Source organism: Oxyura jamaicensis, chromosome 3 (genome assembly GCF_011077185.1).
Source record: "Oxyura jamaicensis isolate SHBP4307 breed ruddy duck chromosome 3, BPBGC_Ojam_1.0, whole genome shotgun sequence".
Classification (NCBI taxonomy): domain Eukaryota; kingdom Metazoa; phylum Chordata; class Aves; order Anseriformes; family Anatidae; genus Oxyura; species Oxyura jamaicensis.
This window is the reverse complement of record NC_048895.1, coordinates 48,260,107-48,283,101: the sequence shown is the minus strand read 5'-3', so window position 1 is coordinate 48,283,101 and position 22,995 is coordinate 48,260,107. Positions and strand designations below refer to the sequence as shown.

The window sequence follows — 22,995 nt, the reverse complement described above, 5'->3', positions numbered from 1 at the left end:
TTAGGCAATGCAATTTAAGCCATGCGTTTACACCATAGTGAACTCAGCTTGCCTTTCAGAAGAGTTAGTGGTTTGAACACCATACAAAGTCATTGCATTCAGAGGCTCCACCTTGATCCCACACTCAGGTATGATTACCAGCTTCTCAAGTAGCTAAGAAGATGCAAGAACCCCCTGTAAAACTAGTTAGCTGGGATCACCAAGCTGGTGAGGAAGCATCATGTAGCCTGGGGCTCATTCCCTGTTGGATTAGCAAATTCTGTCCTGCAGTTTATCTTTGCCAAAAACACATTAATAGATACACATGGAGACTATCACAGGTGACAGGAAAAACACATGCATGTTTACATGTGATTACAGCACTCTCCTGTATCACCTCCTCTGTCACAGGGCAGCCATCAAAACAGAGGACATTGTCCAGTAGACATGGGCTCTGAGGACTTGAGCCACAGGAGAGATGAGCCCCACTGCCTTGTCCTCCCGGCACAGGGCCGTGTGTGGCTCTCAAGGCAGCTGGCCAGAGTTCCCTGTCACACACACAGACCATCTCACCAGCTCTCTGTGGTGGGGAGAGGGTCAGTGAGCATCTGTGCTTCCCACTGTGCCTCACCACCACCGCACAGGGTGGCTGCTGTAGCACCAGCTTCAGATATTCACCCATCTGCACAGTCCCTTGATGAGGAGGCCCTGTTTAGCTGTGTGACTGACACCTCGTTATCTCCTTCAGTCAATCAATATTTGAAGGAGCACCAAGGAAGTATCTTAGATCAGACTCTGATCTCTTTGTACCGCGGCAGAACAGTCCGCGTGACAGCATAGGTGGAGAAAACTCAGTTGTTATGGGTATTAAGTGTGCCTTGAGTCATGCTTGCAAACTCTGTTCCTAAATGGGAACGTATATTCCTATCAGTGGGAACATGACTGCATGTATACCGCAACAAAGTATTAAATGATTATGCCAGGGCCTGGGAGAAAGAAATATAGGTCAGTGAGACAGAGAAACAGACACGATGATAGAGAGTTGCCAGCCTTCTAGATTTTTAACCAAAGTGCCTTGCAACCAGTAAAAACTGCAGCTTCCTTTCTGGGGCTATACCCTGTAATTTTTACTGGGACAGTGTTGGTGAGGGGGCTGGTGGCAATCCGGATGTTTCTGAGCTACCCTGGCTCTCAGCTGCACGGCCAGCTCAGCTCTGCTCTGTCGCACTGTGGGCTGCACACAGAGAAATTGGTGCTCACCTGGGGAACACCCCGAGCCCCTTCCTGCAGCTGGCCCCATTGTGGTCGGTGGCATGTATTGCATGGCCAAGAGCCAAGCAAAAAATTCTGGCATCATTCTCAGGGAAAGAACATTGTGTGTCCTTGACATAAAAAGATAAAGGGAAAGCATGCCAAGGAATTAAAAGTGTATTCCTAGTACCTGTGTTCAGCAGGAAACAAAGGCAACATCAGTACTTGGAGCATATACTTCTGAGGAAAATAAGTTTTATTAACAAAAGATTCAGATTTTCAAATAGTTCAAGTGAGTCTCATCACTTTTTAGTTGCTGGGAATCCCTATTACAGGGAGGGAGAATACTGTGGTGTCTTTAGCCTCTCCACCTCAGAGGAAAAATGTACCTGAGGTTTTAATGCAGAAAGAAGTGACTTTTTTAAAAATGCAGAACTTCAATATCTTTATTTCCAGCTTCAACTGAGTTTGTTGATGTCCATTACTTAACATATTTTGTGTCATCTCAACTCTGCAGAGCAAATTCTGTTACCAAACTAATCTATGAATAGAAGAGGACAAGTCAATCCTGTTTCTGGAAGTAAGCTGATGACACAGCCGACTGATGCTCATGCTGAAGCTTTGACAAGATGTGCCACCACATCACTGTGGGAGCCAGAAATTCTGAGCCTGGAGTCCTATAAGGGAGAAAGTTGGAAAAGGTGGAAAAATAAGCAAAAACCCAAGACCACTTGATTTTATTGTAATAGAATCAAACTTCGTTATTACATTACTGAGGTTGAAGTAGTAGGTGAATTCCTTGCATTTTTTATATTTATATAACTGTGCTAGTGAAACACCTCACAAACTTGAAGGTATCCTCCCAGTGCTCCCATATTACTACCATTTTGTAGAGGAGGAATTTTGATAAAGAAGTCTGACACAGAGTCAACACAGGTCCCATGGTGTCTACCCTCAGAACTATTGTTTTGTACACTTGCATTGCTTTATAAATATCATTTTGCAAAAATTATAATGGCTTTTTGATATTTTAGGATTCTAGATCCACTCTAAGTACATACCCATGTTAGAAGAGAGAGTTGGTTCAGTGTTTTGATTTAGTAACCTTCTGGCTTTATGTAGTAAACCTTCTGCATGAACTTGTTTTACTGGATCACCTTGAAAATACTAAATGAGTCTATATTTTGTCTTTGAAAAGAGGTCAGTATTAGAAGCAGCTTAAAAATAATAGAAAAAAATACTAAGATAAAAATGTTTGGCTACTTAAGCCTTTCTCCTTTTCAAAAGTTCAAGATTTTGTGAAAAATTCTGAAGTAGGAAGAAGTATTTTACTTCTGAAATGATGTTTTGATGCATTGTGCTCCAGTTCATCTCTGTTAGTCAAGCTCTCAACCAGGAAGAGAAAAGAGAGCTGTATTACAAAGCCCCATTCCACAGTGAATTGTGCAGAATTCCATCTGGTAAAGAAGAAATGAGACATAAGAAAACTGGGTTACATTTTTCCTGCAATATAACCATAATAATGAAATGTTGATTTTAAAGTATTGTGATTGGGAAATTATTCCATGGACTTTTAGACTACTTTCACAGTTGAGATAGAAATTGCTTTATTAAATCCCAGCATCGTATAACAAAAGCTCTTCCAGTCATGTCACTTCTAAGGACCAGTTTCTTGCAGCTTATTACCTAATTAATGTCCATACACAGCAGTAACATTTGCAAGCATGCCATTAGATGACTTGCAAAGATGTTGCCCTGAGGAATCACAGAGCTATCCTAGTTGAGTCTAAATGGTGTTCTGAAAAGTCTGTCAGCGATTCCTATTTCATCTGCATTGATTTTTGAAGTGCTGACACCTCAATACAGCAGTTACCATCTCTTTGTATAATTTTTCAGTACAAGAGCTATTTCTCTTGTGAGTAGGAGCTGAGTTCAGGGACATAGGTGGACCACCAGACTTCAGCTGAAAAATCAGGGGTGTTCAGCGAATCCAGACAAAGGCACTGAATATTCACAGTAACAGGTATCAAAGGTTTTACCTAACCACCTATTCCTGAAATGCAGAGAGCAAATAAAGAATAATGGCTAATTCTGTGGTAGGTTGGAAATACATGTATGTGTTGACTATGTGATACAAGATAAAAATAAAAAGAAGGGTAGATTAGTACAATCAGGAGTAAAGATTATTTCAGGACACTCCTTATTGCTAGGATAGGCACTTCTCTTAACTCAGTCTGATCAGCACCTCCGTTTCAAGAAAGCTGCAAACATCTTTAGATGGGAACGTCCAAAAACAATGCAGGTTGAATGACAGAGCACCAGGGTACCGAGGCATTTGTTCAATATTTTGACCAGTAATACAAAATGGCTTTGTCTATATAAGGTCACTGGGCATGACCATCTTGTCTCAACCTAAACAAAGTAGAAGCTCAGTTTATTGGCTGCTTGGCACTCAGACTACTTCTTCAACCTTTTATCATGGAAAGCTCTGACTCATCTCTCATGTGTCTCAGATATTTTCTAATCCTGTAACTTCTGCTTTGCACAACTGAAGCTGTAAGTGGTCTAAGCTGCCCATACTAGTTACTCATATGCCAAGCTATTACTAGCTTTCTTATAGCATTGTCTCCCCCGAGGTTATCACAAAGTGTTTCCTGTAACACCTTACGCTACATAGCAGTGGTGGCCCTCAGGCTTGGCAGCTGGGACTGTCAGCAGGCAGGTGCAGTGTATTTTCCCTTCTCATGTATCATGATGCTGGACTTGGTGTTAGCATTTGGGTCACCAGTGACTGGTCAATTTTAGCAAAATTGTGACTGTTGATTTTAGCAAAGGCATGACTTCTGCTGTGGACAGACTCCAGTGTCCCCACAACAAGAGCTGCCACCGCTATGTACTTTAGCACTGAAGGGCAGGTCTACAGAGAGGCTTGTGCAGCCTTCGAAACCCAGGCCTGCTGCAAGGAGACTCCTCACATTCAGTGTGTCTGAAGATAGGAGCTATCTGGATAAGCAAGGTTTTGTGAAAGGATCATGTGGATTTCTTGTGAAGAGGGAAACAGGGAACAAACTGTTGTTGAGGCTTTGCAGGGGACTGACTGATAGTGACCAGAGATTCAGACAGGCAAAGAGCAACCAACAGTGGATTAGAGTACAGAAGGGAGTGAGCCTGGTTTGAGAAAAAAGGAGACAGCTCTTTTTTACGTTATTAAGGCCAGAGAGAAAAGCAGAAGAGATGCTCAGGCTTCCTCTCTGTGTGACTTGCTGGGAGTCTGGTGGAGAGCAGGAACATATTTCCACTCACAAAGAACTCTTCTTCTAAACCAACAGATCAGAAATATGTCACAAAGATTCTTTGAGAGGTAAATCATTGAGGGTTTTAGTAGAGATACGCCTTGCTTTCTTTGTCCAATAATACCTTTTTTTATAACTTTTAGAATTGTGTTTCATATTTTTTCTTTCCCCTTCTAAAAAATATAGGATGGGCAATAGGAAACCTTGTTCATTTACATTAGTTTCTTTCAAGCTCACAGCACCACTAAGAGCTCCTCACTTTTTTCTACTCTCCTGCATCTCCTTACCCTTCTCTGATGTGGGAAACTGCCTGCTATTTTCCTCTGCCTGCTTCCTCACCAGCACTGACGGGATGCAGAGGCACAAGCTCAGATCCCGAACATCATGTGTGATGCACCCAAGGTGATGAATTCGACCAGCTGGTATCACACGAATGTGACCATCCAGCTTCCAAATCCCACCTGGCTGATTTCACCCCTGGTTGTGGGGTTGCACAAGTGGTGTCAGCCTGGAGCTGTCCTGCCCTGCTGGCAGAAGTGTGCCCAGGCAGCACTCAGCTAAAACAGGGACTGTGGAGCTGGAGCTCTGCTTCTCCTGCACATGGCATCAGAACGTGAATGCTGAGCCCTAGCATGCTGCCCTGTGCTGTGCTGCTGGAAAAACAAACAAACAAATAAACAAACAAGAAGGTTCAGCTCAAGTCTGGAGCAGGACTATCTCCTGATCCTTCCATGTTCAGGGGAAAGTCAGTCACTGAAGTTAAATATTCAAGCTAAACACTTCCACTAGCCTGCCACCAGTCTAGGCAATGCTGTCATGAGCCAAATATCACACTTATTTTCCAGAGATTCACAGAGCTCCGCACATCATTTTCAGGCCTGTCTATCCCTAGTTCTCTCTCTGCTCTGAAGACTTGCTCAGGAGAAGACGAAGAAGTTGCTGCCACACTTTGAAGGCTGGACAAGACTGTCTGACAGTGCCTATTGACTGAATGACCATCATGAAAAAATGCACCACCTGAAGATACTGGCAAAGCTCATCCCTTAGGGTTTTTTTACATGGTTCATGTAAGTATGTAATTAGGAAATCTGACTCCAATGTATACAGAGGATCCGTTATATACTGGCACCTGTGTCAGCCCAACAAAACCCTCTGATTTATTTACTGCTCCTAATTTTGTCCTAGGTTGTTGTCATTATTACTATTATTATTATTATTATTATTATTATTATTAATGAAGAATTTCAAGTTCTTTTCAGTTTGCCTTCTGCTTCCAGTAACTGAAGACACAAGAACATGAAAAATATTCAAAGGCTCAAAGCAAATCAATTAAAAGGCAACACTGCCAGCTATGTACTTACAGGATAGTTGAAAGTGTACATTCAATTTATATTTATGGCAAGGCTGCTCTGTGCCACCACGTCAGTGTCTAATAGCAAAATTTTGGGATAAATTATCATTCATGCCATATCTTGCTCTATAATCATTTTAGACTGAAATGTGTAGAATACCTGTATTGGCAATCATGACTTCATTGTTGATACTCATTTCTAGTTCCAAGATCCATTGGGGTTCCAGGCCTTGTTATTACAACCCCCTTCTTCAGTATCTGAATAGTTAAACTGGTTCAGAAGTAACCACTCCATCTCTTGGCAGCACCTGATGCGAATGCTCCATCAGTTAGCAGGCGCAGGGTCCCCCTGCCCTATTCAATATTCCTGTTGCTCCTGAGGTCAGCAGGGCAGGTTGGGTTCGTAATCTATTCCCCTCCAGATTAGGTTTCACACCACTTCCCTGGCCATGTTGATGATGACTGTCGGTGCCCTGGTTACCAGTCGTGAAGGAATTGTATATTTACTGTGTGGTATGAAAGAGTTACCAGAAACCACCGGCCCCCGTGGAGACACGGAGGCAAGGGCATTCCTGGTTTTGGAATGTGTTTGCACAGCAGACTGAATAGGCTACGAACACAGGTAGCTGCTCACTCTCGAAATACTAACACATTCCTACAATGATCATTCTCATCGCTCACATACGTCTCATTTTATGGGTTGGGAACGAGTTATTTTTTTTTTCTTTTCTGGAGGCACCTTGAAATTTTTGGTCCTATAGCTGCTGAATGTAAGGTAGATTGCAACTTAAGCCAACCAAAAGCAATTAGTAGTTGCTTTCACTTCACTCTGTTTCTTTCCTAACTTTATTTTGACCCTCCCGTTGGGGTCATTTATTTCTCATGTTAGTTAGTAGCTTTTCCCATTTGGGGATTTGGTAGTTTTAGTGAAACATCTAAAGGAGAAGACCAAGAAAACTCTCTCCTTTTTTGGCTAAGAATGTTTGTTCTGCTAATATCTGAATATAAAAACAACCTAATACTTGGGGCAAAAGCAGGGGACATCCTCAAGGGACTTTTATCTGCTCCTAGGCTTGTTTGAACTTTTCGGGGAGACTGTTTAAATCTCAAGAACAGACTTTAGCTTCATATTTCTTTTTTATTTTTTTATTTTTTATTTTTTTATTTTAGAATAATCTCAGGGTATGATTTTTACCAAGAGGAATGTATATACGAGACTAACTCAAAGGACTAGTCTATTTTCTTTTCTCTGTGGATTGGTTTTCCTTCCTTCCTTCCTTCCTTCCTTCCTTCCTTCCTTCCTTCCTTCCTTCCTTCCTTCCGTCCTTCCTTCCTTCCTTCCTTCCTTCCTTCCTTCCTTCCTTCCTTCCTTCCCTCCCTCCCTCCCTCCCTCCCTCCTTCCCTCCTTCCCTCCTTCCCTCCTTCCTTTGCATTTTTCCTCTTTCCCTCTCTCACCCTCAGCCTCTCCCCCTCCCTCTCTCTTTCTCATTTTATCTCACTTTCTTGCCTTCTTATATTAAAAAGCAATATAAAACAAATACATAAATCAACTTGTATTGTTTTAGATGGCATTTGGTGAAGTTTTAAACTGATATATTTCTTTCAGATTTTATTATCCCCAAATAGATTTCCTGCTCACTTCGTGTTTGTTTATTTAAACTGTGCCTCTTGGTATTGTAGGAGCTCAGGACAACTTTCCATGTACTGCCATTCAGTTCCCACAACAGTTAACTCCCAGGCTCTCAGACAGATGACTTGCCAGATACTGAGTGATGCCATTTGAAGCACAGCCTCAGATGAAGAGCCTGGGGCCCTTTGCTTGGCATGCCTCAGTCGTTTTGAGCAATGGGAGAAGTGTACACTTATTTTTGAGGGAGTCATGGTCAAAGTGATTATTTGCTCTCCCTCTCACCAAAGGCAAATGGTTGGAGAAGATAACTCTCAGCTTCTTCAAGGACGTTCTTCAACACCTTCAGGGAAATCTGAACTCACCATGGATGTATCTGGAAGGACAAGATTCTTTAAATGCTCATCTATGAATGCTTTCATGTGGGAATGACCTTAGTAAGTCCAGAATTTTTTCCTCTTCATTTTACTCTTCAGAGGCAAAGACTTGGGTCTTTTCATATTGTTTTTTTCCTTTTCTATTTCCTTTAACCTTTGAAGTAGATAGACTCTCCTCTCCTTTTCTCCTATGAAGTTTTGCTACATTTCCAGCAACACAGCTTTTGAGCACCCTCCCTCTGTAGCGTTTCCAGAGCACTGCTTTTGGGACTCTTCCCACTCATTCCAGTCACTGCACTTACCTTCATTCACATTCACTTCTCTACCACATTTCCAGCTATGTTGTTTGTTCCCTCCGACTGAGTATCAGACGGTGGCACAGTCAACATACAGGTGAGATCATCATTACCATTTTTGTGCGGGTTTAAATGCCGGCAAGCCCTGATGCTCCCCAGGTTATTTACTGAACAGTCTTTTTTAGGGTGTGATATTTTTTCTTAAGAAGCTGCAAGTGAACACAGGAAAGCCACGGCTCTCGAGTGAAAAATTATGATTGGGGTTAACAGCTCTGTTTAAATAATAACTGCAAAAGTTAACCCCAGTAAAACTTCTATCATTTGATGTTCCTGATTGCTTGAGGATATAGGTAAATTCCCAGCATGGCGTGTTAACAACCAGGGCTGCATATATGGATGAACTAAGGCAGCCAGACAAGCTTATTGCCAGTAATTAGTCCCTGTTAACATCACTGAATCAGCAAGTGCCCCGAACCTGACTGGGGCAGGTAGGACGTTAACAGGGAAGCAGGCGTGACATATTCCTACGTACCAATGAAAGTAGTCTGAAGCCAGTGCTGCTTATTCTCTCTTACGGGGTAAAAGGAGACATATAAAAGGAAAACTTCACCCAAAACTGCTGTTATAAACATGATAACAATGCCAGGGAACCTGAACAACTACTTCACCTTGTGATGGGTTGGATTTGTGATGTTTGCAGGATATTTGCACTTTTGTTAAGTGGATCAGTGTGTTTAAACATGGTTAAATTTTGTTGTAGTGAGTTGGATTCGATGATCCTTGTGGGTCCCTTCCAACTTGGGATATTCTATGACTCTGTGGTTGCATACTTTTGACAATTAAAGCTGGTCAAATACAACTGTCTCAAAACAGTGGCATTTTGTATACCCTCTACCTCCACACCTGGAGAGAATAGAGTGATGAGTAACTGCATATTAATTTTACTTAATTAAAACCTTCCTGGGAAAGGTATTAGTATAAATTTTTCCATACACAAAATTTTGTGGTACATGAAAATGTATGAGCCAAATTCACTTGAAATACATATGTATAACTTCAAATCAATGCCATTACCATCAAAGAGAGCTTAATAGTCCTGTCTGGGAACAATCTAGCACTGTACTAAGAAACACCAATAAAACCTCTGACCACTACAACAAGAAACTTCACAATGTAATAGAGAGGTTGCTTGTCTAAGAGCTCTTCAAGGGCATCTCTTTAGCTGTGGTTTAGCATCCACATGCTGAACCTCACAGAGAAGAAATCTCAGTATTTCTCCTAGAATGATGGGCTTAGCAATCTTTCATACTTGCTGAGAATAGTTCCAGCTGGGTTTCATCTAGCATTCGTATATCAAAGATGGTTTTCCTTTTGCTAAGATTGTCAGATATGACCAGAAAACCAGGGTCCACAAGGTAGAAAGAAAGAGGGGAGGGGAAGAGCACACAATATTCACAGTATATTTTTATACATATTTGCAGAAGGAAGAGCTGTGCTATCCAAACTTGAGCTTTCCCCATGGATGAGTCAAACATAACGTTTCATCCCAGCGAAGGCACAGAGAACATCTCAATGCACAGAAACATTTCTACACAGGAAAGGGTCTGGGAGATATTGACCCCACTTTGGGTAATTATGATCATCTCCTTCCTGGGTTTTTGTGAAAATGGAATTGTCCTCTGGTGCCTCTGCTTCCAGATCAAAAGAAACCCATTCACTGCGTACATCACACACCTGTCCATTGCTGACATCTCCTTACTGTTTTGTACATTTATTCTGTCAATTGAGTACATTGCTGGTTTTGGATTCGCATACGGTTTTTACTACTATGTAACCACCACACTGTCTATTGTCTTCCTTCTTGGATATAATACTGGTCTCTATCTCCTGACAGCCATCAGTATTGAGAGGTGTCTGTCTATTGTTTACCCCATCTGGTACCGATGCCACCGGTCACAGCACCAGTCAGCAATTGTGTGCGCAATTCTGTGGACTCTGTCTTTTCTGATGACAATAGCTGAATATTTAACATGCAAAGATGATTCAACAAAGGAACAGTTTGATGATGCCAACCATTGCCAAGCAATGCTCATCTTCACATGGATCCTGACTTTCATGATCTTCATTCCTCTAATGATTCTGTCCAGCCTGATCTTGGTTATCAGGATTCATCGTAACTCCCTGAGACCTCACTCGTCGAAGCTCTACATCATCATTGTGGCCACAGTCATTGTCTTTCTCATTTTTGCCATGCCCATGAGGCTGTTGTATCTTCTGAACTACCACCACTGGTCGTCTTTGCTCAGCCAGCAGAACCACGTCACCATTGTTCTCTCCACCGTTAACAGTAGCATCAACCCTCTTGTTTACTTCTTTGTAGGAAGCAGCAAGAAGAAGAGGTTCAAGGAGAGTCTCAAAGTGGTTCTTAGCAGAGCACTCGCGGATGGATTGCGGCCGAGAAGCCAGGAAGTTGGCATGAGTTTGGATATAGCTGAAACGATTTTCTGAGGCTTAGGGGGGAAGTTCTGGGGGCAAGTAATTAGACTTGGAAGATTTAATAAACCACTGCAAAACTAAGAGCATTTTTCTTCCATAGAGTGTAAAAGGAAGTAGTGAAATGGTACTGTTATCTTTGGTGATTGAGTAATGGAAAAATATGGACTAGAATAAAGATAACTTTTATTTGTATTTTCTTAATTATTCAAACACATGCTACATCCTGATGTGACTATGTCAATCAAGAATACCACAGTGGAAAAGAGACAGGCCAACAGAGAATATAAAAAAGGACACAAATATGTTATAAATAGTGTGACATTTATAAAAGCACTGAGCACCCATAAATGCTATTGAAGTCATCAGGGCCTGTGTGTATTCACATTTTTAAAAGTCAAACCCACTAAACACAGGATTTACGTTACATACTGGGATCTATTACAGCTGTTTCCAGCTTGTTCAAGTTCACAAAAGAGCTGCTCCCCATGGGGAGCAGAGGAAGAAATCCACATATGGTCCCCATACATACCCACAGACATATAGTGTAGCTTTGGCCTAGCAAGACATGCGAGTATATGCTAATGATCAAGTTCTTCTGTGGTTAAGGGGCTACTTCAGAGTCTGCTTTCAAAGTATATACTGCATAATTTCCAGTGGTACCATCATCCTCTGGTTCCTTGGACAGTTTGGTACCTGACACAAAGGAGTAGCAGGCAACATATGGATGTTGTCAGCTCACACAGGGCTTTTGCCCTAATTGTGAAGGGAGGGGCTGGCTTATCCCAAAAGGCCAGTGTTCCTGTAGGTTTGGTTATTCAAGGGGTCTATGAGAAAGTCATCCCAACACTTGCTGTCCCTGCCATGTCTTCAGTATTTAGCAGTCCCCTGGAGAATATATGTTCCACTTGTGATCTCAGTTTTATAATAATCAGCTTTGCATAGGAAGAAAAAAAGAGAGGTGCCTCAAGCAATGTATGACTGGGGCTATACCTCAGCAAAACTATTCCAGCTGACTGCCTCCTGTGTGGCAGGGTACCTGGGCTGGTATGTTGTTAAGTGTAATTCCTAGGGCTGCTTGCCCACTTAAAGCCAAACTGCAGAAAGCAGAGGAAGACAACAGCAAGGAAAGGACGGGGCTAGGTCACATTTATCAAACCGGCACGGAGAAAGGGGAGTTTTGGCAGCCAGAGAGCTGTGGCACTTTCAGAGATGTCTGGGAGACGCATTTGCCTCTAGCCCCCACGGGGCTCCAAATCCAGCAGGAACGGAGAGCTCCTGCCACGGGCAGCGGCAGCATCTTCAGCCTCCCGCCAAGTTTCCATTGGCACACTTAATAGCTGACTGGGGAAAGAAAAATACAACCTACCCTTCCTTTGTTGAAAGATTGCCAGCCCTGGAATAAGGAAGATGGTAGGTTAAGGCCTAGGATTGGATGGGAATTAACATAGAGAAGAGCTCTCAGAAGGATAAATATTTCTTCTACGCACATTCCCCTTTTTCCTTACGTTAAAGTGTTGCAGTGTGTCACTGCAGAAAAGACGCGGGGAAAGGAAAAGGTTACCTCTATTCTCTCTTCAGCTCCCTCACTCCTTTAAACGCTCCCCTGTGGCAGACCCTCTGCTTGTCCAAGTTCTTCTTTCTGAGGCTGTAGTCCCAGGCTTGCCACCTCTATAGATTTAGGTAGATGGGTGCAGGCTGCTCCTCTCCTTGGTTACTGATCTAACGAACTGCTGGAATGACACATCAGCAGAGCAGCTTCCCATTGCCAGTGGTGGGTGCAGGACATGGCAAGTAGGTCTGTGGACACCCTGGGGAGCAGTGGAAATGAGTGTGTGTGGTGTTCACATACGTGTAGCAGTGTGTGCGTGCACCTGCTGCGGGATGGGTCTGCTGTCCACACGTAACCCAGAGCTCTCATTGTGATTCAGGTGAGAAAAGACATGTTACCTTGTTTAACCATACCTTGTTTATGACTGGTCTGGCTTAAAGATCACTATGCATGCAGCTAGGTCGGTAGATCTGAAAGGGCAATATTATACTACAGGACAAAATGGGTGCTCGTAAGCTGCACAAGGTGCTCTGGGGTGTCTGACTTCCTACCCCTTTTCACCTGTGTATGTCCATGCCCTCAAACATTTCAGAATTTGGACAAATGTCCACAGATCAGCTTACAGGGCAGACAAAATTAACATTCATCATGAGATGAACATCCAGAAGTATGAATAAGAGTGAAGAGCTAGCAGTTGAAAAATGATTAATGTTTCCCAGTCCACAGATGAAAATATCTTAGGGATGTTCTTTCTTCTTTATCACAGCGACTGATGACTCTTGCCCATGCAGACAGGCTGCAGTACAAGGGAAACTGATAAGCACATTATTCCACCACTAAAAAATCAACAGGGAAAATGTGACATGTCATTTGTTGCACAACAAGAAAGTGATTCTCCACCAGTCTGACTTTTCAAAAATTATTTGCATGTGTGGGAGTGGGTGAAATAACCCTGTGCTGGTCAGGCAGTGTTAATAAACACTTTGCAGTGGTGCAGAACAGGAAAGTTTGTCTTGTGGGTGAAGTCCTCTCCATGGAGTCCAGAGATATAGGTTCTAGTTGAATGCATTCTGGGCATCTAATCTTTCTCTCCCTCACATTCCTGCCTGTAAAATATGGATTACAAAATTTTCTTTCTGGTGTTGTGCTTTCATATTTACACTGTAAATGCTTCGGAACAGGAGCCATCTCTTGGCTCTGTCTTGTAATCCAGGGCAATGAGGACTTGCATATTGCTGTGAAGACAAGTCAAGGAATAGTTCAAGGAAGAAACACCCAGTTTATTAATTACTACTTTATTAAAACACTTATTAAAAGTGTAGTTAGGAATACAGAGAGGAAAGTCACCTTCCTTGGCACTGCACAGCGTGTTTTGCTGTTACAGTTCCCCCTGGGTGTGGAGGATGACATGGGACAGGTTGCTCTGGACTCAAGTCCAGAATATATTTCCTCTGTATCTCACTGACTTTGTGAATGATCCTAGTGACAGAAAGGGCAGAGCAGTGAGGAAGAGCATACTGCCCAGTTTACTTCTTACCTGGAGCTTATTCCAGAAAATCCTCTTAGGGAAGCTGAATTACATCCCAGTTGTACTGATTGCTGATGTAGAGAAAACTCCCCCCTTGCTCCCTTTCCTAGCACGAGAATAATCTACAAGAGCACAGCATTTCCTGTTATAATGCCTCAAGTCACTTTCTGGGGGGGAGGATGGGAGGGATGGTTAAACTACAGGGTCATCCAAAATATCCTAGATAGATCTCCATTTTGGTCCCAGGTGATTTTGTCCTCCAGCAGCTTGTGATGCTCAGCATGGTATGCACCTGGGAGAGGTTTCTTCCTAAGTCTGCCCACTCGGTTAATCTCAGGGTGAGGGTGATCCACGTACGGGGTCTTGTGAGCAGAGAAGTTCAGTACAGAGGTTCCCATATGGCTCCTTGAATCACAACATTGGACACTTGATCAGGCTGTACCCAGAGAGGCTGTTTGAATCCATAGTTGGTTTTCAGTCTGCTGCATTCTGCATTTCTTTCCTTGCACTGCTTTCTTGACCTGCAAATACTCGCAGCCTGTTTTCTGTTGTGCCAGACCTGGACTGTGTACTCTGGTCCTCGTGGTGGGGTGTGCACCCCTTTGGCATCCCCAGGGGGCTAGGGGGGAGACCCAGCTGTGTGCCCACATCTCCTCTCTCAGCACCGCCAAGTTTGCTGCAGGAAAGACAGCTGCTGGCTGGTGCTTTCAGTCACTCCTCCAGTTCAAGCAGTGGCCTGCTGAGGTTGCAGTGGTGATACTGGTCAGTAGAGGGTATTCTTGGATGGTACCTATGTCAAGGGAAAGCAGCAAATCAGCATGGGATTGTGTGCATGTGTCTGTGTGCATGCCCGTGTATGTATGTGCCATAATGTGTGTGGTTTGATGCTCCTCTTCCTAGCTGCACATAGAAATCATTTATTAAAATCCACTACTCAGAACTTCTTGCTACCTGTGCAACAGGAAGGCCTGTTTGGTTTTCATTCAGTTGCCTGGTTGCTTCTGTGATGTCCTCACGGAATTATTTTTGCTATTCCAGTTGACTCAGCAGCCTAAAAGATGAAGCACTATGATCCGCATTCAAAGCAAAGCACTGCAGTTGCAAAACTGAATTCAGAGAAGAGGTACAAAGATGAGGTAGCCTGTGTGGTTGTAATACTTTGGCCTTTCATATAATCTCTCAGTTTTTAACTATACTATAACACTTTTTCCCCCCCCAAACTGGAGTCATGCGTTATCAAACATACAGACTGGACCTGATAGCAAATACATAGGAAATACAGAATCCTTGCTTCAGTCTTTTCAGAAACAGGGAATGTAGGAAAGGAGAAGGGAGGGAGTGTGGCAGTGTCCATCTGGCCTCAAATCCTGTCTCCAGCAGTGGTCACAAGCAGCTGTGCACAGAGAAGAAATATAAATCATCATGCTTTCTTCTCATCCTCTCCAAGCGTTCAACAGTTTTCATCTCAGACCTCATAGTCTAGAAGTCTTTGTATTTTGCAACACTCAATGGATTTCTCTTGAACAATTCACTCTACTGAAAGCCACATGAGCTTTCGATATCTTCAACATCCCATTTGACAGCCTAACTAAATGCTTTCTGAAAGATATGCTCCTTTTGGTTGTTTTGAGCTGCCACTTCCGTCAGTGTCCATAGTTCCTGCACAGCCCTCAGACTGCTCCTGCAGCCTCAGATTTGTGTGCCATACTGAGGTATACACAAACCACTTCCCAGCAGTGAGCCAACGGTGGTGAGGCTGCTGCCTTCGCTTGTGTCAGTAGAAGGCGCAGTCTGGAATTCACTGTACCGAGGAAGGAAAGACCCAAACAAGGGGTTCACTGACTTCACAGGTATGCTCTATGAAATAATCTGATGGCACAAAGCCTCGTCGCTTTGCTGCTCTAATGTCTATCACAAGAAATTCATTTTCCTCAAGGAACTGGAAGTAAAATAGCAAAGGGAGCTTTGAAATATAGACAATGGTAATAAAGGAATCTCTAGCTACCTGAAGTCTGAATCAGTAGGCTGACTTGCTGAACTATGGCTCTGGAAATCATTCTTGTTGATTTTGTATCAATGGCTTACTGAGTAACCCTAAAAAAAAAAAAAAGTCATTTAAATCATATTGTCCTAGCTTGCCAATCTGCAAAAAGAACAGTAGCACGAACCCTTTAATAAAACCTGATTTGAAACTGGTTAAAAGCTTTGCACACTCTCTCTTTTTTTTTTTTTTTTTTTTTTTTCATTGATGTATTTTTTCTTGGAACCAATGGGTCATCGCCATTGTCCTAGCACATGAAGAAGCTGGTGGTGCAAAGATGTGGAATCCAGTTTGACCCTTTCATCCAAGAGAGAGATCTGTTTTGCCACAGAGGGTTAGTGGGTAGGGAAGAGAGAGAAGTGATTTATTCTGGAATATGAATTATTTTAAATTAGGTATTTATTTACCACATTAAGTATTTACTTTATGCCAAATACAGACCAAATTGCCAAATATGAAATATGGATATTCTAGCAAATAAATATTAATGATAAATGGTAAGAGATGGTTAAGATAAAGAATAATTTTATCAAAATATTTATAGAAGCAAGTATTTTTATATATAAGGTGTCTACAACGAGACAAAAAACCTCTAACAGCCATGAGCAGAAAATGGACTGAACACTCTGGAGTCACTGTTCTATCCCAGAAGAAAAAAAAAAATTGCTTATATGCATCAGAGGAGGATGTTTTATGCTGCATGTTGTCTTTGGTCTATCTGGATTTATTTTTTTGGCTGAAAGAGTAACATATGTCTTTCAGATAGAATTTTTTTTTTTTTTTTTTTTCTTTTTCCCATTAGCACAAATCTTCCTGAGCACAGCACTGGCCTGTGCTTCTTAGCAGCTTTCAGACTGTGAAATGTTTATCTGTATTTTTCCCAGTCTGGGTATGACACTTCCTCGCAGAGGAGCGTTCAGCTGTTGTGTGTTCCACCCTGGGGGTTTTCCCTACTTTAATCACTACAGCAGAAGGCTTGAAGCCTACAGCACCATTCTTTAAAGCCCTTGAGTAGTTACAAGCAAAATACATGCCATGCAACTCTCAGCTTTCTATCCATCCTGAGTTTCCTACTGTATACTTCAGTCATACTTTCCCCAGTTTGATTGTACCATAAGGCTTGTCAAATTCTGCTGAGCATTGATGCCTCTCACCCCATCTACTCAGAGCGACTACAGCCATTGCTTTCCTCAACTTGGCCAGATGGACTGAACAAGAGCTTTCCATACCACTGCCCATCATCCAACACAGTGTAAGTCCCCTCATTACTTTGTATGGAGCAGCAAGAAGAAAAGCGCAGAAAAGCCCTCCAAGCAGTTTTGCTGAAGGCTTCACAGACCACCTAGTGATAGTTACGTCAGAAAGCATAACAACGCTTGTTTCAGAGCACATGCTGTACGGTGCAAGTGCACATCACAGCACTGTGAAGATGACTGTAAATATACAGAAAGATGATTTTTCTCTCTTGTGTGGCACAAGCCATCTATCCTGTTTTGGGAGACATCATACACAGTATTTCCTAATGTTACTTTATTTCAGCTGCTAAGGAAATAACTGTCTGGAAATACCAATGTTTAGCACTGGTAAATTTTCCACCCACAATTTTTTGTTCACTTCAGTAAGGTGGATCTGTAAGATTTCCTTCCCCAGGATAACATTTGTCGTATCTTTAGGTTTCATGTCAATAAACGAGAAAATGCTAAAAACTGCTCAAGACTGTTGTCATGTGTTGTCATCACATACAGATGCAATGCATATTTTTTACCATGTTCACTATAATATTTACATATGTTCTGGTTCTTTTCCTCTTGGATCAGTTTCTGACTGAAAAATAGTTAAGGAAAATGTCATTACTTCCACTGACTTAGGTGGACACATTACAGATTCAAAACTGCACTTACTCTGGATGTGTCCTTTCTGTCTTGTGATCTACAGGCGCAATCTATTATTATAAACTTTAATTGAACCATTTAAACAATATTGTTATTTGGCGTTAATCCTGTAATGGCTTGATTGTGCCTTCATACATACATTGCTATTGATATCTGTTTTCTTCTACATTGTTTACTTCAGATACTTGTGAATATAAAGCATACAGAGAAATGTAGTACCAATTATTAAACAATGGAATGGTGCTTTTCTTCTAAATGAGTTTACATGCAAGCTTATTTCTTATTCTTCTGTTTCAGATGCCTTAAAATATTTTATGTACAAATATAAAGGAAATAAAATGCACGTCTGTAAGACATTTAATATAGGCATGGGCATATTTATGAATGTGGCTATGAAAATGAACTTGTATATATGGGCATAATATACAAATATGTGCTAGCAAGACAGGGTGAAGAAAAATCAACTGAATAAATTATACCACATATTTTAGTCCTCCACAAATAGCACATTATGCAAGCAATGTCTTGCTTCTTTCCCCTGAGAGGAACATGAAGAAAGAAAATTTAGGTTGAGCTGTCATCCTTTAAAAAAAATTGATTCCGTTGTTTCCCTGCTGTGTATGAAATCTGTTAATTCTTGAGTGTTTTGATGGAGGTGGCATTTTCATTTCAGCATCCTTCAATTACAAGTAAAAAAAGTCACACCACACAGGGCCAGGAAAAATGAAGAAAAAAGAAATTTATCAGCTACCTCGTGACAATCAAGATGGAGCAGATGACAGCTTATTGTCATACATAGTACAAATGAATTACGTGAAATAGCTCCTGAATTAGAGAAAGAAAAGTTGCTTATTATCTCCGTCACTGTCTCAGGACAAAAATACAACACCATGGGGTAGTATGTCTTCCAGGTGTAAGAAGCTTCATTTATTCACTTCAGCTCCAAAACAGATACCTGTAGGTTTTGCCACGGCAAGTGGTCTTTATAAACCTACTGGCTAACATTGCTCATAGCAGAGGAATCACAACTGGTTTCAGGCATGTCAGATGCGATTTCCAGCTACTGCAGATGAGGGAGCAGGTCACCTTTTTCCATTATCACATCTTTCTGTGCTGAGCTGCAACTTACATGGAGAAAAATATATTATAGATGAGGTTCCACATGCAGGAAAGAGGTTCATCTCCAGAAGTGAAAAAAGTGCATGGAAAAATCATGTCACTGGAGAGCAGAACATGATAAATGATCACGTTTGAAAAGGGATGGTGATATATTCGGAGTGCATGATTAATGACAACCGGTAGGAAAAGGACGAGTCGCGGAGATTGCTGAGAAATCTAAGTCAGAAGGGACATAGAGGAAAATAATTCTGAAATAGCAAATGCACGTGGGGATGTTTTTCTTCCCCGAGACTACCTTGAAAGTGGAGGCTGTTTGCTACTGCCACATTTATATCTGCTCATCTGCAAGACTGTGCTCTGAGAACAGAGTGAGTTCAGCAAGAGCAGAGGAGTGCTGCACGCCTGTCTGGTACTGGCACAGGTCACAGAACCAAAGGTGGTGGTTAGCTCCAACACGACTGTCCACAAGAGACCACAGAGACCAAAGCCTGTGGGAGAAGAATAGGCCAAAGTGTGAAGGGCTCCACTCATGTCAAAGTGCCCTGAAGTTAAATCACTGGGCTGGGCAATAATGTATAAAACACTGAGCAGTCTTTCACTCTGCATTTATTGCTTTTGTAAGGTGCTTTGAGGTTAAATCATTGATGTTAGTTTTCTTGTAGATGCTCCAAATGGAAGAGAATTAGCAGAGAAATCATATCATGCTCCTTTGATATCTAAGACTCGAGTGAGTGAAATTACTTTGACTACCAGTGAAGGAAAGTACCATCGGTTAACTCTGGTGAAGTGGTTTGTATTTTACAGTTCTTGCCCTACTTGGTGCAAGTCCCCTGAGTAACCTAGGCCCTAGCTGATAATTCAGATCCTTTGTCATTAAGAAATACCAAGTTCTGACCCAAGCACTGTCAAGAGCCATAGTCCTCAGAAGCTAGACCAAGGATGTGAAGAAAAGAGATGGAGGAATACAGAAGTGCTGATGCAGACTTGCTCAGGCAGTGACTCAAGAATGGCCCTGACGGGCTGTCTTCCAAGGCGCAGTACAAAACAGAGCTCACGCTGAGTACACCATGTAAGAACTTTCCCAGCACAACAAAGATTTTAGATAAAGTCAACGTGTTTAGACCAAAGTTGATATTCTTTCACAGTTTCATTGAACAATATCAGCTAGATTAGGAAATGTCATTAATTATCTCTGTAACTTCATTGGGAAGCCTAAACCTATGTCTGCAAAACAAGGTCATCAAATGCTGTTTTCCTTCTCTCAAGCAATCTTATTTGAAATGCTATAAAGGAGGCTAACTCATCATAACAAATTAGAGGGAAACTCTCATCAAGGGCTTGTCTTTGGAAAATACTAAAGAGAAAGGACCAGAGAAGAGCAGAAGCAGAACAGAAAAGGAAGGAAAAGGAGTAGAAAGAATTTGATGGGCAGTGAAAGATCTAGTGAGAAGCAAAATAGAGCAAGGACATATTGACAGTGGGTATAACATTAGAAAGACAAAAGTTTAGGTGTAGAGAGCAAGAGAAATGGAAAAAAAGAGATGAGCAGTGCCACTGTGCTTTCTGTAGAACAGCATTGCTCTGTGCAGGAGTCTTAGGAATAGTTTTAACAAAGTATAAAAATAATTATTTTATTATTCAGACTGCTGGAAATAAACTGTCCAAATCTCACTGGAGAAAGAACTTCCCAGAATCAAAAGTAAAAACAGCTCTGGATTCTCAAAGAGTTTTTGTTCCTTCTAACTGAAAAGACGTAGAGATCAGATACAAGTCTTAAGGGGAACTGAGACGATAGGAGTAGAAGCAAGCTGCCTCTGAGACAGCCTGTTCCTCGCAGCCGATACTGGCCACATGATGCAAGAGTGTGAATCAGGAGAATGTGAAATGACTCCAACATCTGAGACCAGGCAAGATGCAAGGAAGAATCCTAGAGTACCTGTTTATTCATCTCTGATTCATTAAACCCTGCCTACTGAAAATCATCCGCAACTACAAAGTTTCTGTAAGAGTTTCCGATCTTTGGGATATACTGCAACTTAACTATCAGTCATCATGCTGAGCCACTCCCGAGGAAAAGGTAAGATTATGAGATTACATTCCAGAATATTTTAACACTGCCCCAGAGCACCCAACTAGCTGAGATGCCAACGTCATTAAACATGGCTGGTAAATATTTAAATTGTTATTTACAAAAGTTATTCAGAATGAAACAGTCCTGCCATGCTGTATTGGCAAAACATAGTTTAGGGTATATAAATGACTGACACACAGCTCCCGCAAATGCTTCTGTACGCACTTAGCTTTAAGCATGGGAGAAATTCCATAGATCTTGAGAACTGCTGGAATCCCTGGACTATAAAAGTTAAGGAAAATATATAGAAAATGGAAAAGGTTGCAGGCTTAGAATCTGCATGTGAGATTTCTCACCCCTGAATAATCTTTTACTCTTAAAATTTATTTTAAAGAGTTTTGTATAAATTTGTATTTACAATGTATATTTCAGTGTTTATGCAGCTCCACAGCCACCCTTGCTGTGTGGCAACTTCGATTCATTACTAGGTTGAGGTTGATGAATGTATATGTATTAGTACTGCAAATTAGAGAACATTTTTTTTTCCCTTTCTAGCTAGGGGTTGATGGATGCATATGTACTAGTATGGTTCTTTTTTTTTTTTTTTTTTTTTTCTTTGGAGAAAAAAAAAGGAAGAACTGGGACTTTCTTCTGCCTTTTCAACTTCTTACCTCCATGCTGCGTAGCTTTTCACATGCTTTTCTCTGCATGCAAAGACACTGCTCTGAAATCTCCGAGCTTTGTGCAAATATAGGGGTCAGCGCATACAAAGCAGTATGCAGAATGAAGAATGCAACTTGCTTGTAACCTTCTTCTTTCCTTTATCAGCAAACAACTTAGAACTAGCTCTTATCAGATAACTGACACGAACTGTTCATGGGCCCCAACACTGCAGACCTTTATTCACGTTCCTAATGTCAGCAAGGTGAGTAGTCACATTGTCTTCAGTGGAGTCACTCTCATGTTTAAACATACAAAAAGATCATTTCAGGAATAAAGCTTGATTAGCACTGTCTTCAGTGAACTTCGTGGTTAATACAGTTTTAATTCAACTTAGAAAAGAGACAGAGTTTACTGGTAAGTCTAATGGATTTGCTCTGTATAGAGTGGGTGATGTCGGTACAGCTAGCAGAGCAATGAAATTAAAAAAAAAAAAATCACTGAAATAATAGACTCAGTATTCCTTTTTGTCTACTTTTTTTTTTTTTTTTTTTTTTTTTTTTTTTTTTTTCTCCTGAGCCTTTGAGGACACGCTGTTAGGCTTGTCCTTGAACTATGTAGGCTAGAATTTCAAAACCAGACAACTGGGATTCTTGGGTAAACAGATTTGTATCTTTAAGGAATCCATTGAAGGCTAAAACAAAACTTCATGGGTTGGCAGGGATCCGTCATACGGTGATACAAAATTGGAATGGATAATGGCACTTAGCCAATCCTTTTCATTCATCCCTCCTCCTCTTTCTCCTCTCTCCTCTTGCTTGTTTGCCCTCGTACAGGATTCATCCTTTCTCTAAGCTGCTACTATTGCTGAGCTGGCAGAAAACTATTATGTTTGTGTTTGTTTATTTATTTTTCCCGCAGGTTATTATTCTGTTGGACTGAACTTCTGAGCTGAATAGCGTTGAACCACCTTGTGCCAGCAGAGAGGAGGGGACCTGGGGCTGAGGCCACGCATGGCAGCGGTGAGCTGTGGGCTAGAGCTGAGCTGTAACTTCTGACTCGCTCTCGGCTAGGGTGGCATTTCTCTGCAGCTCAAAAAGCTGAAGCTGGTGTACCTCCCCTGCAGCGCCAGCCATGCCTTCCTCAGGCTTCCTTTGCTGTCGGTGTTTGTGCCCATCCAGTGTGACGACTTGGGCAGTGGCAGGGCTGAAAACTAACCCGGAGCAGCCCAAAGGGTACGCTGGGTCTCACCCAGGCCAGCATCTTGAGCCTGCTGGCTGCCCTATGGCACACCTGATGCTGCTGGGAAGGAGGGAAGATAAATGTGAAACTGGGGGAAAGGAGGGGCGAGGATCAGATCATGGCAGCTTGGAATCTGGTCTGCCACAGAGGCAGATCTTTAATGTTGTCTTGTTCATTTGGACGATGGGGACAGGACAACAAAAATAGTTAAGTATTCCAGTAC

The 22,995-nt window shown here is 41.9% G+C and overlaps 1 protein-coding gene across 1 annotated transcript; it reads left to right on the top strand.

The window, feature by feature from the left end:
- Positions 1-9,692: 9,692 nt before the first annotated feature.
- Positions 9,693-10,688, top strand: MAS1 (MAS1 proto-oncogene, G protein-coupled receptor). Its single transcript, XM_035319887.1, has one exon. The coding sequence runs from the start codon at positions 9,693-9,695 to the stop codon at positions 10,680-10,682; it is 990 nt and encodes a 329-aa protein (XP_035175778.1). The 3' UTR covers positions 10,683-10,688.
- The last annotated feature ends 12,307 nt before the right edge of the window (positions 10,689-22,995 follow it).